Raw genomic sequence first — 13,520 nt, forward strand, 5'->3', positions numbered from 1 at the left:
GGCTCTCCAAGTGTTGTGCGTGAAAGTTGACTTACAGACATTTTTTAGAGTGCAATGCAAAACGTCACGCTTGCATTGCTTAATGTCACAACTCAGTCTGCGTTTTTTTGGTCTAAACATATGTTTCGGCATCGTCATTCGCTGAGCTGCCTCCGTAAGTTGCGGTGATTGGCTCTCCAAGTGTTGTGCGTGAAAGTTGACTTACAGACATTTTTTAGAGTGCAATGCAAAACGTCACGCTTGCATTGCTTAATGTCACAACTCAGTCTGCGTTTTTTTGGTCTAAACATATGTTTCGGCATCGTCATTCGCTGAGCTGCCTCCGTAAGTTGCGGTGATTGGCTCTCCAAGTGTTGTGCGTGAAAGTTGACTTACAGACATTTTTTAGAGTGCAATGCAAAACGTCACGCTTGCATTGCTTAATGTCACAACTCAGTCTGCGTTTTTTTGGTCTAAACATATGTTTCGGCATCGTCATTCGCTGAGCTGCCTCCGTAAGTTGCGGTGATTGGCTCTCCAAGTGTTGTGCGTGAAAGTTGACTTACAGACATTTTTTAGAGTGCAATGCAAAACGTCACGCTTGCATTGCTTAATGTCACAACTCAGTCTGCGTTTTTTTGGTCTAAACATATGTTTCGGCATCGTCATTCGCTGAGCTGCCTCCGTAAGTTGCGGTGATTGGCTCTCCAAGTGTTGTGCGTGAAAGTTGACTTACAGACATTTTTTAGAGTGCAATGCAAAACGTCACGCTTGCATTGCTTAATGTCACAACTCAGTCTGCGTTTTTTTGGTCTAAACATATGTTTCGGCATCGTCATTCGCTGAGCTGCCTCCGTAAGTTGCGGTGATTGGCTCTCCAAGTGTTGTGCGTGAAAGTTGACTTACAGACATTTTTTAGAGTGCAATGCAAAACGTCACGCTTGCATTGCTTAATGTCACAACTCAGTCTGCGTTTTTTTGGTCTAAACATATGTTTCGGCATCGTCATTCGCTGAGCTGCCTCCGTAAGTTGCGGTGATTGGCTCTCCAAGTGTTGTGCGTGAAAGTTGACTTACAGACATTTTTTAGAGTGCAATGCAAAACGTCACGCTTGCATTGCTTAATGTCACAACTCAGTCTGCGTTTTTTTGGTCTAAACATATGTTTCGGCATCGTCATTCGCTGAGCTGCCTCCGTAAGTTGCGGTGATTGGCTCTCCAAGTGTTGTGCGTGAAAGTTGACTTACAGACATTTTTTAGAGTGCAATGCAAAACGTCACGCTTGCATTGCTTAATGTCACAACTCAGTCTGCGTTTTTTTGGTCTAAACATATGTTTCGGCATCGTCATTCGCTGAGCTGCCTCCGTAAGTTGCGGTGATTGGCTCTCCAAGTGTTGTGCGTGAAAGTTGACTTACAGACATTTTTTAGAGTGCAATGCAAAACGTCACGCTTGCATTGCTTAATGTCACAACTCAGTCTGCGTTTTTTTGGTCTAAACATATGTTTCGGCATCGTCATTCGCTGAGCTGCCTCCGTAAGTTGCGGTGATTGGCTCTCCAAGTGTTGTGCGTGAAAGTTGACTTACAGACATTTTTTAGAGTGCAATGCAAAACGTCACGCTTGCATTGCTTAATGTCACAACTCAGTCTGCGTTTTTTTGGTCTAAACATATGTTTCGGCATCGTCATTCGCTGAGCTGCCTCCGTAAGTTGCGGTGATTGGCTCTCCAAGTGTTGTGCGTGAAAGTTGACTTACAGACATTTTTTAGAGTGCAATGCAAAACGTCACGCTTGCATTGCTTAATGTCACAACTCAGTCTGCGTTTTTTTGGTCTAAACATATGTTTCGGCATCGTCATTCGCTGATCTGCCTCCGTAAGTTGCGGTGATTGGCTCTCCAAGTGTTGTGCGTGAAAGTTGACTTACAGACATTTTTTAGAGTGCAATGCAAAACGTCACGCTTGCATTGCTTAATGTCACAACTCAGTCTGCGTTTTTTTGGTCTAAACATATGTTTCGGCATCGTCATTCGCTGATCTGCCTCCATAAGTTGCGGTGATTGGCTCTCCCGAGTTTTGTGCGGGAAAGCAGACGCACGGGCTTTTTTTAAGAGTGTAGGTCACAAGTTCTACAGCTCTCAGTGACTACAAATCAGTATCCAGTGATAAAAATGGGAAATAATAATCTAAAACCCAGGCTCTTGTGAAGAGGGGGGCTGCGCATTAAACAAGATGTTTACTTTTTACAGCACTCTTGGCACTGGCATTGTTCTTGGAGTATCACGGCTGTGCATTTTTTTTTGACGTTCTTGCACTAACGATATGTGCGAAGGTTTCTAAAAAAACCGGCTGTGTTCCAATCTTACCCAGGTGGATCCGAGTTACTCCGGCGGGTCGTGTCACGTGACAACACAGATTGAAAAACGCTGGACGGGGTAGGGTTTAGAACGCCAAGGTACAAAACCTTTACCCTGGAGTAAGATCGAGTAAATTTTGTAACACGGCCACGGAGTATTGCGTAAAAACGCACCCCCCCTACTGCGTCATGTCGTCTGCCTATACAAACATGGCTGCGCCCGTGGAACGGAGCAGGCCGAGCGCACTCGTGCGGAATTTGGCTGTCGTTTGCTCCTATAGGGTGCTGTTTAGAGCGCATGCTCAGAACGAGCTCACATCAATAGGCTGTTAAGACCGGCACTCTTGATGGTGCGGAATGCAAAAAAAAAATTGGGTTGTGTGTGTGTGTTTATACAGCCTAGAACTTGGTCTGCCTTACAGGGGCGACGAGTCTCCCAGCTGTAGATGAGAAATTTAGCCAGTGCGGTACAACCGCTAGCCTGGGGTCTTTAACGTGCATCACGCAGTAGTGATACACGACCGCACGCCGGTACGATGCTCATCCAGATCGAAACGGGCAGGGGTGGGGCTCGAACCCAGGATCCCGGGTTCTGCAGCGCGAGCTTTCGCTCCACGTGCTCCGAGCTGGTGTGCGCTGGACCACTCGGCCACCGATCCCCCAAGGTGCGGAATGCACGTTGCAAAAGAACTGTGGAAGCTCGCCATCAGCACGCGCTCAGCATTCGCGCACACAGCTAGGGCCGCCAGTGAATACTCTTTATTGTTTATTTCCTCCCGACGATATCTGAAACGAAACCCCTTTTTGACGCGTGACGTTCGTGGTAAGCTTCGTCCTAAACTACCCTATTTTCTGAACTATAAGCCGCGGACTGTTTGAAAGTTTACATTTTGCGCAGACTATCTACAGGCGCGGGCTATAGAGGAATTTTCTTTTATCAAGATCGTTCATTATGGCGAGACGAATTTTGTGAATGACAGTGTGTTAATGATGATATGATACGAGCTTCTTTGTGAGCTAAGAAAGCGGGAATTTGTCAAGGTGTGCGGTGCACGGGAAGATTTTCGCGTCGATAGTCCGATAGTCCCATAGATATTCCCATGAGACTATCTATACAAAAAAAGTTTTGTTTTGACCCCGAATTTGCTTTTATGGACTATACACCTGGTGCTGACTAGGAGTCCTGAAAATGCCGTACCTTTCTGCCTAAATTGTACAATCCGCATTTGTGTTTACATAATCACATTACCTCATCACGTTCCAAACTTAAATGAACATGTATGCTCGAATTTATGGAAAGATCCAACTCGTAAAATACCTGGATGATATAAGAAAACCCACGGTGGGCAACACTTCACAGACGGGGGTTCAAGCACTTGATTGCACACGGAGAAAAATGCAACACGGTTACCGCTCGTCTCATCGTAACCCGTGCCCGCTCCGGCCAAATGATATTTTCTCTTCTGTGCCGCTCCACAGCCTCGAGTGGCAAAGCCTCCCTACACGCCATGAAGAGTCTTGACTCTTGACTAGTTAATTTCTCACGGCATGGACATTTATTCCAGGCTTTTCGCTTCGATTCTCAACATAGGCCGGACTGTTACGACGACTTAGCAAGATCAAAGTCTAGAACAGCGCACATACTTACATGCTATGCGTGTGTGTGCGTGTGTGTGTGTGTGCGTGTGTGTGTGTGCGCGTGTGTGTGTGTACGCATAGAGGTATGCGTGAATATTAACTGCCAGCTTTCCTGTTTCTTTCTCTTTTTTTTCCTTCCTGCTTCTCTATCTCCTTATTTGTTTCTCTGCTCTATGTCCTTCTATTTTCAGATGGCACGTCGTCGTCATTCTTCCGCGTTATAGAAGCGCCGTCAATTCAACTGTCCCAAGTTCTTCTGGAATATGTCTTTTTCTTTCTTTACGCTTTCTTTACTGTAGCCTATTTTATTTCCACCTCTGATACAAATGGAGTAAGCTGTCAAACGCGAATTCGATTTCTGATTTAAGGCCAGTGTTGTGTTCTAGAAGTGGGCCGACACCGGAGTGGCAACAACAACTTGGGTAGCTCGAGTGCTCCGCTGATCGAACACTGCCCGCGTACCTGCATTGGTGCCCTTACATCAATATACGGATAGAGACAGATAGAACGAAAAGGGACGTCTCTAGCATAAGCATGTGGTAATGAATCAGCCGTTAGTTTAGCAGGACACAAACATTACACTTTTTTTCAGTCAATTCGAATTTGACTTTTCGGCTAAGAAACGATCCACGTACACTGATTGTCAGTTGCGCAAATATCACACGAGTCAACATCTTTTTTTATTATATAAAGTGAATACTATTGATAATTTATTAATCCAAAATAGTTTAGACCCCCAAAAATACGTAGTTTGTGAAGTCAGTCCAGCGGCAATTGTAGTCCGTCACGTCCCGAGCACCATCACAGCGGTCCGTACACTGTTCCTGCGCTGCACTCGAAACAAAAATCACGTGTCCTCCTTTAATAAGCTCGGCCAATGTAAAGGTCGATTGGTGGCGTTTTGCAGTAGCAACGCGATTTCACTTGCAAAAAGCGGCCGACGCCTTTTTGCCGCTGATACTGCACGAACATTGGGGCGCCATACCGCACTCACCCTTCTGATTGGTCGAACTAATTGAAAGATCGATCAATGACTGGTCTTTCTTTAACACGGGCAGCGTCTGTTTAGAGTGAAGGGGGCGTAGCGCTTCCTCTTCAGGTGGTCGTCAGTGCGGCGCCGTGCCTGGAGCGCAGGTGCCGGTCGAGGTCCCTGCGGCGCACGAGCACCTTTCCGCAGTGGCTGCAGCGGTACGGCGAGTCCAGCTCGGCGTGCAGGCGCACGTGCTTGTTCAGGTTCGAGGGGTCGCTGAAGGGCCGCCGGCAGAAGCGGCACTGCAGAGGCTTGTAGCCCGTGTGCGTCCGCACGTGGATCTTGAGCCCGTACCTGCGGCCACACGCGCCGGAGCACACGTCGGCGTTAGAGAAACGCGGAGCCAGGAGCGGCGGAAGTGGTTAAAAGATGGCGGGGTCACCCCCCCCCCCCCCCTTCCCCCGGCCCGACTCCACCGTACAGGGTGAAACAAACCTTTACGATAGGAGAGTATCTCGCACGCAATACGAGCTGAAAGAAATTCAGCCATTGACGGAGGAGTTCGTGTTAGTTCGACATGGAAGAGCAAGGGCGGTGCTTGAAGACTCGTGCAACATTTTTTTTTTATTATAGACAGTGATACCTTTCAAAATTGATTGCATTTTCAATTTCTTCCGAAATATAAAGCAAACATAATAAGTGTCCTTTTTTTAGGTTTGTTTTCTGTACGCCATTTTTTACCTCGTTGTTTACAGCACATGTTCAGCATGCACTGAGCAGCAACGCACTCGGCTATATAGCCCCCTGTGATTAGCACCCGCGCAGTCGAAATCTAATCGTGTTAACAGTCGGCTTCTTCGGAACTGTTAGCCTCCTGAGTTACCCGACCGATACACATCAGAAATCACAACTGAGGCATTTCGTTTCATTGTCACGTTGACGCACCACATTGTAAAGCATTTTGCCAATATAGGAAACCAGATGGTTCCTCGCACACCCGTTTTATCGTGACGGCGACCACGTAGCATTTTGACACGGCTGAATTGCGAGGGGAACAAAAGATTACTTTATTTGCCAATGAGAAGACCCAACAATTGAAAGGGATACCACTATACTTGAAGATACATTTTTGGGGGACAACGGAGCCAAATTTATGGGCCCACGCGTGCGCTCGCGAAACTTGATGGTCGAGCAAAGCTGTGCACCCGTGGCCTTTGCTACTTCTGAAACGCCAGAAAAAGTTGGCCCCAAGCATAGCTTATTTTTCCCCTCGCTATTCATTTTTCAAGTGGCGCTGTAGAAACGTATTACTTCTTTCGCTGCCCCACTCGTGAAAATTTAACGATGCAATTCTTGTGCAAAAATTATTTTGTATAAAGCAGAAGTCTCCCAACCCCGGCCCACGGGGGCGTTACAGCTGGCTCGCGGACCGCTGCTACCCACGCCAAAAATAAGCAATCGTAAAAAAATAATAATAATAATAATAATTGTCGCCCGGTACCGCAACTTGCTGCTACCAACGCCAAATGCTGGTGTTGCTTCTCCGCAGCACACCGGTGCTCGGAGACAGGGCTAACCTGCCGCGATCAACACTTCAAGAAGTACAAATCAAGAGAAAAGCCCACTTTCAAATCGGGTACGATGCACGTAGTGCCTCTAAAAAGAAACGAAAACTTTGTAAATGTCGATATCTACACTACCGTAAAATATTTACAATGAAACTGGCTATTATGCAAGGCATACATCACTAAAAAATGCCTGCGCGCCTACGTACCCGCAAAACTCTCAAAGGGCAATCTCTGCGATCTAGGGAATCAGCTCAGCAAATGATGAGGCGGAACATCTGTTTAGACCTCAAAATGAAGTCTGCGCTGTGGCATTACGCAATGCAAGCATGGCGCTGTGCATTGCATAATGCCACAGCGCAGACTTCATTTTGAGGTGTAATGAAATGTTGCCCCTCATAATTCGCTGAGCTGATTCCCTAGATCGCAGAGATCGGCCCTTTGAGAGTTTTTTGGGTACGTAGACGCGCAGGCATTTCTTAGAGTGATGTATGTAAGGCAGAGACGTCCTGACAAGGTACGTCCATCATTCGTGATTGTCCCTTTTTTATCCCTCAAATTCTAGATTTAATAAAGCCCCTAATTAAGTATAACTGAGCATCTTTATAGGTTTAATTTTATGTCGTATGCATAGTTTACTTGCCATTCCCGTCGGAAATGGACTTTCTGAGGTCGCAGTTCATAAATATATCTAGATTAAAATTAGCTTAGATATGGACAGGTGGAAGCTTGGGAACAACCTTCAAGCGTTCAGATGGGCTTTCGTTTGGGCATGTAACACTATTGAAAGAGCTTGGAGAAACTGTTCGATATTCCATTCAAAAATATTCGGCCAAAACCACTCTTCGCTTTAAACTTAAAATCCACTATTCGCACATCTCTAGATAAATGCATCAAAATGCCGGATCTCTCGGAATATTATTTATTGTACATTGTTATTACCATAATAATTATTCGTAGTTCTCTGCTTCATGTCTGCGTTAACTCTGAAAACATTTCTTGGCGTTCTCTTGTATATCGTGCATATCTGATGTGATCTACCATTTCCATTGGTCTTCTGCCCTGTGTGTAAATATGCCAAAGTTCCTATGCGCTTTGATTTGTCTGGCGAGTTCTCGTGGTCACAATGAGTTTGCAATGTCATTAATAGTAAAATATTGCACTTAAAAGTAAATTCTAAGTACTTGTCCACTTTATATTTCTGATATGTTTGCTCTTGTTGAAATTTTCTATTTAAATGCCGATTTATTTAGTATTTTCTCGATTATATTGTCTCATACAACTTCTGGCCATCGAGAGTGCAACAGGTTCCCAATCCTGTCACCTATCCGAAACGTTTGGAGACCCTAATATAGACCAACTGGTGTTCCTGACCTCACGTCATGCCAACGCGGTGGCGCTGGTTGCAGGGCTTGCGGAAGTGCTTCGCTTTGGGAACAAAATACTTTCCTATGCATGCGCAATGTGCACTGCTCTTGTGAGCATACCATGCAGCTTTCTTTAGAGAGAATGAGCCGGTGCATATCGCGTCTTACCTCCGAGAGTACAACTTCCCGCAGAACATGCAGACGTGACCGCGTCCTCCTCCCTCGGAGCCCTGGTCGCGAACTCCGGGCGCGTTGGGAGTGCCCTGGTGCGCCCTGGCCCGAGCGCCCAGGGCAGCCGACGCGGCTAGCACGGCTGCGCCGCTGGCGAGGCCCGTAACAAGGCTGAAACCGGCGCGGAGAGGCTCCCTGGCTCCATCAGGGCTCGGGGCGCGAGTCGCCGAGCAGTGCTCGAGCATCAGGTGCGCCTTGAGCGGGTTCGGCTGCGGAAAGCTGGCGCCGCAGCCAAGGCACACGTACGACTGGTGGCCTGCACCCGGAGAACAAGGATAATGTTCTCTCTGATGTCCCCAAGCGAAAAGATGAATTAGTCTTCCAATGGGTACTATGCTGGCTGCAAGTGGTACCACTTGAACGTCCAATGGTACCAATTCGACTGCAAGTGGTACCGCTTGAACCGCAAGTTTAGTGCTATGTGAACAGCAAGTGGTACCACTTGGACTGCGATACAATTCAGACCGCAAGAGGTACACTCTAAGTAAAATGCTGGTTATTTGGGCTCAACTTTCTCCCGGCTACATGCGGCCGTGTCAGCTGCTTTCCCCCCAGAATGAAAAGGCCGGATAGAAAAGATCGTACGTTTTCCCAGTTTTAATTTTTTTTCTTTTTTTCTTTTTCACCTATGGAGCAGTAACGTCAATAATTCCAGGACGTCTCCGCTAGCGTCGTAGAGGGTGAGGAGACCTTTATTTCCAACTTTAAGGACGAAAGCGAAGACGTCTTCTCAATCAAGAAAGAAAAACAAAACGGGGAAACTCACGATAATTTTTATCCGGCCTTTCCATTCCGGGAGGAAGGCGCCGAGACCACCACTTGTAGCCGAAAAAACGTTGATCCCGAATAACCGGCATTTTACTTAGAGTGTACCACTTGGAGCAAGCGCTACCACATGGGCTCGAGGTACGAAGGTACCGGGCTACGAAGGAGAGCGTTCTTTTTGGTAGCCCAGTGCCCGAAGTTTCAATATTTACCATCTTATAAGTCTGTGAATCAATTAATGCTGCACTAAATGTACTCAGAGCACCAATCATTGGTTCTCCCTTTATCAACTCAAGCACTGAGTAGGACAAGAGGTATATTTCCAACGGTAATGCAATTCCACGGACAAGAGTCTTTCTGCCACTGAGGCCCACCGATCGTCTTTATATTTGATTGAACTGATTAAAACAAAACATGACATCTGTTACGAGTGCACCGCAGGGTATTACTAATGCAGGAACGTCTGGGAGGGAAGGTTTGAGAAAGACACTCCGGTTGAACGTCTGGCTAATCTTGAATGATTCGTCTACAGTTGGTATTCATAGACCGCTATTGAAAAGTCCAGTTATACCGAACGCCTCCGACAGCAAATATAAACAGCCCTTCAACAACCATGCAATTTACATAATCAAAATTGTCGTTCATGACAGAGGAAACGTATCAAGCGGGAGCTCGTTTTGAACATACGACTGGCATGCAGGCAGTACCACCGCAGAACTTTGCGCGCAGTCCTCAAGCATCAGCACGGAAAACTGGGTCTCCATCCGCGCCAATATAGAGGATGCATTTAGAGTTCATCCTAGTCGTTGTCGTCACCCACCTCGAATGTGTGCCGGTGTGAGGATGGGCACGTCCAGCTCCGCCAGCAGGTCGACGGCGAACCATGCACGGAGCTCTTCTCCCGCGGCCAGCGCCTTGGAGGTCTGCAGCCAGAGGCGGCCGTCAGCGCCCCGACCCAGCTGCGCGTTCTGCTCGTGGCAGTCGCGCGCCAGGCGCACGCCTCGGCACAGGGACACGCCCACGCTGGGCTCCTTAGCCGACAGCACGCCGTCCTGGACGACCACCTGCATACCATCCCGGGCATCACAGAGTGGACAAGCCATTCAGTTGCAGACTGTAGTTGCGATGGATTAATATACCCTCTCGCGTAGTCGGCTGAACGACCAGCGGACCACCACGGACATCAAGAGGAACCAAGCGGTGTGGTGGTTTTAAAGTCAAAGTCCCTCTACTCGTACATGACACAAAAGACGCGCTGTTCGCAGCAGACACGATGAGAGAAGTGTCGGCAGACACTCCCCAATCATGTTCGAAGAATCTTTGTTTCGTATACATTCTTCGAAACTGCCTGCAGGGAGTTATTGTATGGCCATTGTGAAAGGACCGTCGTATAGAAGGTGGAAAGACGCCTCATGCACTAGGGAATTTTAAGGAACTGTTTCTGCACATCCGATACGGTACGATCGGCAGTCCGGTACGAACTGCGCATATGATAGTCTCCAATGGTTGCGCATGCGCAGTTCGTACCGGAGGGCCCATCGTACCGTATCGGATGTGTAAAAACGGTTCCCTAAAATTCTCTAGTGTCTGCAGGCCACCTTTTGTAGGATGTATGAGCAGATGTGACCGCGACTCCATAGACACCTCGTCGCGTGCTTCAAATCAACAGTTTCAGCTCGCTTGCAAGTTTGCATTAATTGCATTATCGCCATAACCTGAAAATGCAAGCCGTTTACCTTCCATGGTGTTAGACTGGTGGCAGCTGATAAAACCTGTTTGCTCTACTGACGTTTAACTCCTGGGCCCGTTTGCTCGAAGCGCTAACCGCGGCTAAAGTTAGCCGCAGTACCTAGGAGAGGGATTTTGAGATCACGTGACTGGCTCGGTAGGGATGCGGGGAAACATGGGGGTGCCCCAGTGAGTGAGCGCCCGTCGCTTTGGAACTAATATGTCGTTGTGGTTGCAATATCGGGCGCGTTAGTCAGCAACGAATAATGCAGGAGGCTTTCGCTTTGCCTTACCTCACTTAAACCGCAAAGCATGCGCAATGACATCGCCGCATTTTTTAGATAGTCTTTCGATTCTGGCCATTCCTAAGCCTAAATGAACGCGATAATTTTCGGCATGGCACGTCTTTGGAAAGCGGATTGCTGATAGCACACGAAAGCAGACAGCGTCCCGACAGATTTTTTTCTAAATTATCCAAGCATCGCGAGGAGAACGCTGGAAGTGTAATTCTACGGTTCACGCGCGCTGGCCATCCTCTTATAAAAGATTTGAAGTAAAAAATCATAATAAGGCTTTAACGAACGCGCGTGCAAGGCAAAATTTGTTTTATACTTTTTGCTTTAGAACGGTTACTGCTGCAGACGCCAGCACGTGCGACGCGTGCAACTACAGTCTTAGCATGCACCTCGGTGCTTGGATAATTTAGAAAAAAGGTCTGTTAGGACGCCGTCTGCTTTTGTGTGCTATCAACAATCCGCCTTCCAAAGACGTTGCTATGCCGACAATTACCGCGTTCGTTTAGGCTTAGGAGTGCCCAGAATCGAAACACTATCTAAAAAATGCGGCGATGTCATTGCCCATGCTTTGCGGTTTAAATGAGGTAAGGCAAAGTGAAAGCCTCCTGCACCATTCGTTGTTGACTAACGCGCCCGATATTGCAGCCACTACGACATATTAGTTCCAAAGCGAGCGGCGCTCACTCACTGGGGCACCGCCATGTTTCCCCGCATCCCTACCGAGCCAGTCACGTGATTTCAAAATCCCTCTCCTAGGTACTGCGGCTAACTTTAGCCGCGGTTAGTGCTTCGAGCAAACGGGCCCTGGTTAGCTCAGTTGGTAGAGCGCTACACTTGAATTGGAGAGGTTCCCGGTTCGATACCAGGACCAGGCGGATTTTTTCGGTCGCGCACCAGTCACCTAGCTGTGTTTGGAAATTTCGGTGGTTCCTTTGTTCCCCTCCTCTAGGGATTATTTTCGTGATCGTCGTAATATTTGACGTCTGGTCTTCCTAGGTGATACTGAAGAGGGCTGTTTCTTTTTTATAAACAAAACTGAAGCGGAGTTGTCCTTTTAATGAGATTAATTTAATTTAAATCACCATAGCCCCCCAAAAGTAGTTCTTTATCACGAGATATGTCATTTACCACTAGATGTATCCGTCCGATCACTGAAAAGAATGCGGAATAAAGAGTCGCTGTAAACTTACTTCTAAAGTATAATTTAAGTAACAAAAATCTATTGATGTAAATGCCATCATACTAAAACAAAAGCAGCTTGATTTTTGTTTGGTTTTTCGCAATCAATAAAAGCTTTATTTGCGTTTTCTTTTGTATTCTGATTTTCCTGAAGTAGGACATTACTTTTCTTGTTTACACACTTTCACGTTCTGATTTTCATGCCGAGGGCGTTATGTAACTGACAATCGAAGTGGGAACAAATCTCAACGCTCCGCTTTATGCTCGTGTTCAAGCTGTTATAAATCATTATTGCCTGATGATACCGTGACTTAAATGCAAAGCAAAGGCACATGGAAAACATCAAATGATAGATAGACGATAAATAAAATAATATTTTTTGATTATTTTTGCGGGACTTCAATTACGATTTCAATCATGATCATTATTTTTTAATTCACAATTTCAATCGTTTTGATTCTGATTTTCCACCTTGTCACTTAGGTATTCCATCAGTTTATGTTAGGTAAAAATAAGCCAGGCTTCGTTTTCATAAACGATAACCGCCAGTACATCTCCCAAGTGAGAGCGTGTCTGCTTAGCCTACTGTAAAAATTAAATAGCGCAAAGGTTAGACAAAGGACAAAGGGCAGAACATGTAGACAAGAAAAGCGCTAACTCACAACTGGCGTTTTAATAGAAAAGAAGAGAAGGAAGCAGCATAGAAATACGCCGAAAAAGGAAGAAAGAAGATTTATAATAAAAGGAAAAGTGAAAGGTATATACAAGAATGAATAAAAGAAAAGAGAAGAAAATGAAACAAAGGGAGCTGCGTAACTAAATTATTTTCTGGGAGTATATTGAAATTAAGAAAAAGACTGTAGCTTAAAGAAAGAAGATGTTGAGTAGACTAGAAATTCCCGCTGAATCAACCTCAAGTTGGCCACCGAAGGTAAGTTAATTCTTTTTCAGTTAATGCCACTGATAGTGCACTCACACAGGCGTCTGCCTTGGCTTTGATGGTTAAGGCCTCGTAGATTTCTCGCGAAGTTTTATCGCGGAACCGTCGTAGGGTTTCCGTTTTTGTCAAGATCGGTTGGCATTTACAGTCTCTAACATGTACTGCGAGATGTCCCGCTGGAGTTGCAGTACTGCTGGAAGTGACGTAGGTGTAAATGAACACCACGCAACGCGTCATCAGCGGCTCCACCAATCAACATTCATGAAGAGCGTTGTTGACGTCACTTCCTTCTCCCTAGTCTCCTGGGAGTCCAAAACGTGCAACATAGCCCCCCAGAAAACAGCGAGACCGCGCTTACCTGAACGATTCGCTGCACCGGCCGCTGGTGCAGTAGCCTCCGGAGCGACGACTCGCAGCCTCCGGACGAGGGCCTGGACTTGGTGCCGGCGGGGATGGGCGTCGCCGCCACCAGGGCGCTCTCCAGGCACGGTTCGAACCCCTGCTTCG

The 13,520-nt window shown here is 46.8% G+C and overlaps 1 protein-coding gene and 1 non-coding gene across 2 annotated transcripts; one reads left to right on the forward strand and one right to left on the reverse strand.

Moving 5' to 3' along the window:
• Positions 1 to 5,067: 5,067 nt before the first annotated feature.
• LOC115319087 (PR domain zinc finger protein 13-like) lies at positions 5,068 to 9,973 on the reverse strand. The gene is made up of 4 exons (XM_040212773.1): positions 9,691 to 9,973; positions 8,224 to 8,361; positions 8,043 to 8,088; positions 5,068 to 5,296 (listed from the first exon to the last, which is right to left on the reverse strand). The coding sequence occupies exons 1-4, from the start codon at positions 9,971 to 9,973 to the stop codon at positions 5,068 to 5,070; spliced, it is 696 nt and encodes a 231-aa protein (XP_040068707.1).
• A 1,722-nt stretch (positions 9,974 to 11,695) lies between these two features.
• Positions 11,696 to 11,769, forward strand: Trnas-uga. The gene has a single exon. It is a non-coding gene; the product is annotated as a tRNA-Ser (tRNA).
• The last annotated feature ends 1,751 nt before the right edge of the window (positions 11,770 to 13,520 follow it).

Source organism: Ixodes scapularis, unplaced genomic scaffold (assembly GCF_016920785.2).
Source record: "Ixodes scapularis isolate PalLabHiFi unplaced genomic scaffold, ASM1692078v2 PGA_scaffold2__306_contigs__length_199485367, whole genome shotgun sequence".
NCBI classification, from domain to species: Eukaryota; Metazoa; Arthropoda; class Arachnida; order Ixodida; family Ixodidae; genus Ixodes; species Ixodes scapularis.